The 3,568-nt window shown below is 36.0% G+C and overlaps 1 protein-coding gene across 1 annotated transcript in view; it reads left to right on the forward strand.

The window, feature by feature from the left end:
• Positions 1–3,568, forward strand: part of SPATA17 (spermatogenesis associated 17) — a 238,274-nt gene that overhangs the window by 169,371 nt on the left and 65,335 nt on the right. Inside the window, exon 7 of the mRNA XM_012664910.1 lies at positions 1,976–2,016. Coding sequence (XP_012520364.1) covers positions 1,976–2,016 — 41 coding nt within the window. The remainder of the gene's footprint in view (positions 1–1,975; positions 2,017–3,568) is intronic.

Genomic DNA, 3,568 nt, shown 5'->3' on the forward strand with positions numbered 1-3,568 from the left:
TAAACATTCTTCCTAATAAAATGCATAACATATACCACGTAAAGATTTGTTCATTAACTGTTAGTCAATTTATGAAGTATATGGAGTTTCTTTTGTGAAAGATCTATGTGTTATAGTCACATACATCCTTATATTGGTGTAGCATTTATACATCCCAGATTTTCCCTATTTAAATTTTTTTTCATAGGCCTCCTATATTCTCATATAATTTTCAAGGTGTTTCAGTTTCAATTTATGGTTCAAAATTGTGAGGGGGATCAGAAGAGACTTGGAGGCTGAATAGAAGTTTGCCAGGCAGAGCATGGAGAGTAAGTGGCAGGGACAGAGCCATCTTTTGTTAGAAGTGCACAGCTTGTGGGGTTTCAGTTTGCTGTCTGAGGAATCGCATGAAGTTTAGCTCGTAGCTTCGGTACCTGATGCAAAGTGGCAGAAGTGAGATGGGAAGTATAGATCGGAGCCAGAGTATAAAGGGCCATGTGTACCATGGTTAAGTATTTGGATTCGACCCCGTAGAGGCAGTCGTAAAATCATCACAGTATTTTAAGCACGGGCATGAAAGGATCAGATAGCCTACAGATATCACTCTACTAGCTGTGTAGATGGTTTAGAAATGGGAGTCACTGGGGACAGAGGCCAGTTAGAGGACTGTTCCCATAGTCCTGTTCCGAAATAAAGAGGACTTGCCATAGAAATGAGACATGTGTAACAGGGGGAAGAAAAAGTTTGGCAACCCACTTTATAGGTAGAATTCTATAAACCCTAAGCCAGATTTAGGGACCAGCCTGATATAGTGTAGATGGTGTGGTCAAGGGCACAGGTGCATTTAGAATTGCTGTCTCAGAGCTTTCTTAGTTGCAAAGAACAAAGATCCATTCGAGGTTACTCAACAAAATAAGGATGTGTTTAAAAGACACATTGAGGAATTTTATAGATATGAGGAACCAAAGGAAAACTGGACTACGGTGACTATCTCAGGGGCTGCAGGGACATAGTGTTCTTCCTTTAGTAACAACTATGCTTTTCTCTGCATTTCTGCTTCTCATCTTCTTTCTACTGTCTAGCTGTATCTGATGATTCATAAATCATAAATTTTCTTTCTCATAAATCTTTAGCTTGCACTTACCACCCCAGGTCTAATGCAATATAACCTTCTAGCTCTAGAACCCACAGTTAATTCTGTTTCTCAGTTGAAATTTCTGACAGAAGATCAGTTTTGCTCAATTTATATTATTAAATGGGCTCACATAAGCCATGGGCTTGGAACACAATAGACACTTATTAAATAAGTATTAAATTAATAGATGTTAAATTAACATAGGCATAGACCACAATTGTGGTCTGGGGGGAGTTGTTTCACATTATATCAAATGCAGTGTCTTATGAGAGTAGGGACATCAGCAAGGATTTCCTCAGATTGAAGAGAGCAGGAGGGTTCTCTAGTGCCTTGACTTGATGGCTTAGGTGACAGGCTAGATCTTGATGTCCTAATGCAACTGTGAAAAAATTTATAAGAAGCATTACAGGTTTGATAGGTTGGAGGATTTGGATATGAGTTTAATTTGGATGCAGTGCTATATGAGGTTCCTATTGCATGTTGACATAATTATCCCTAGTGAGCATTTGAAAATACTATTCTTGAGTAAAGAAAGACATATTATAGTGCATTGAGATAAAGATTTATTAATAGCAATCATCAGCATAGAGGCAATAATTAAAACCTTGGTGGTGGAATAATCCTCCAAAAGAAACTATATATAGAAAGACGATTAAGTACAGTCTCTGGGAATTATTTTAACACTAGGGCAGTGCTTCTTAGTTAAGGCTGCTTAACGGCATCACCTTGAGGTTTAAAATTATGTATGTATGAATCCCTGAGTCTCAATCACAGATAGCTTGGCGCAGTAGGCATATATAGCTGGAAAATATTCCCAGATGATTCTAATGCACCTTTCTGGTTAAGAGTCATTAATTTAAGGTATTGGCAGAAAATGATGAATCAGTCAAGAAACTGAGAAAGTAAGAAAGAGAGCTAGGAAGTATTGTGCAAATCAAAGGAGAAGAGAATTCACTACAAGGAATGGATGAACAGCTTGATGCAGAGTTCAAGCTCAATGAAAATTTAAAAGAATATATAGGATTTGGCTGTTGGGAAGTTATTCATTAATAAATTTTGCTTTCTCTTTTAACTATCACCTAGTTCTTATTTCTTCTTTATTTTCTTAAGGAAATCATAAAAAGGCTTTTCAGATTCTTTGTCAAACTTCAGATATGACTTGTCTAAATTTTCTCTTACCTATGGAGATATATATGTCTCTATATAACATATATGCTATATATGTGTCATATATGAGTGTATATTTGATACTGGCACTACATTTGTTGACATATTTGTACATATTTATGGGGTGCATATGAAATTATGTTACATCCATAGAATGTGTAATGATCAAATCAGAGTATTTAGAGTATCCATCATCCGAGTTTTTGTCATTTGAATGTATTTGAGTACATTTCAAATCCTCTCCTCTAGCCATTTTGAAAAATACAGTATATTGTTAACCGTAGTTACCCTACTCTGCCATCAAACATTGTAATTTACTCCTTCTATCTAACTCTGTGTTTGTACCCATTGATCACCTCTCTTCACTTCCCTCCCACACCCATACACCCTTCCCAGTCTCTTGTCTATCATTCCACTCTCTACCTCCGGGTGATCAACATTTTTAGTTCCCACCTGAGTAAGAACGTGCAACATTTGTCTTTCTGTACCTGGCTTATTTTACTTAGCATAGTGACCTCCAGTTCCACTTATGTTGCTGTAAGTGGCAGGATTTCATTCATTTTTATATCCAAATAGTATTCTATTATGTATATATACCACATTTTCTTTATCCAGTTATCCATTAATGGACACTTAGGTTGATGAAATATCTTTGCTATTGTGTAAAACGCTATAATAAACATGTGAGTGCAGGTATCCCTTTGATATATTGATTGATTTTCCTATGGATAAATACACAGTAGTAGGACTGGTGGATTATATGGTAGTTCTATTTTTAGTTTTTGAGAAATCTTCTTGCTGATTTTCACAGTGTCTGTACTAATATACATTGCTACCAACAGTGTATAAGAGTTCCCTTTTTTCTGCATCCTTGCCAACATCTGTTACTTTTTGTCATTTTAGTAATAGCCATTCTAACTAGTGTAAGATGATATTTCATTGTGGTTTTGATTTGCATTTCTCTGATAATTAGTGACATTGATCGTTTTTTCATGTACTCGTTGGCCATTTGTATGTCTTCTTCTAAAAAATGTCTATTGATGTATTCATGTCCTTTGCCTTTTTTTTTTGTTTTAAAGATATAGGGCCTTGCTCTGTTGCCCAGGCTGGAGTGCAGTGGAGTGATCATAGCTGACTACTTTGCCCATTTTTTAATGGGATTATTTGTTTTTTTACTGTTGAATTCATTGACTTCCTTGTATATTTTGGATATCAGTTCCCTGTTGGATAAATAGTTTGGAAATATTTTCTCCTGTTAAAGAGGTTGTCTTTTCACTCTGCTGATTG

Source organism: Propithecus coquereli, unplaced genomic scaffold, assembly GCF_000956105.1.
Source record: "Propithecus coquereli isolate 6110/MARCELLA unplaced genomic scaffold, Pcoq_1.0 Scaffold94, whole genome shotgun sequence".
NCBI lineage: Eukaryota > Metazoa > Chordata > Mammalia > Primates > Indriidae > Propithecus > Propithecus coquereli.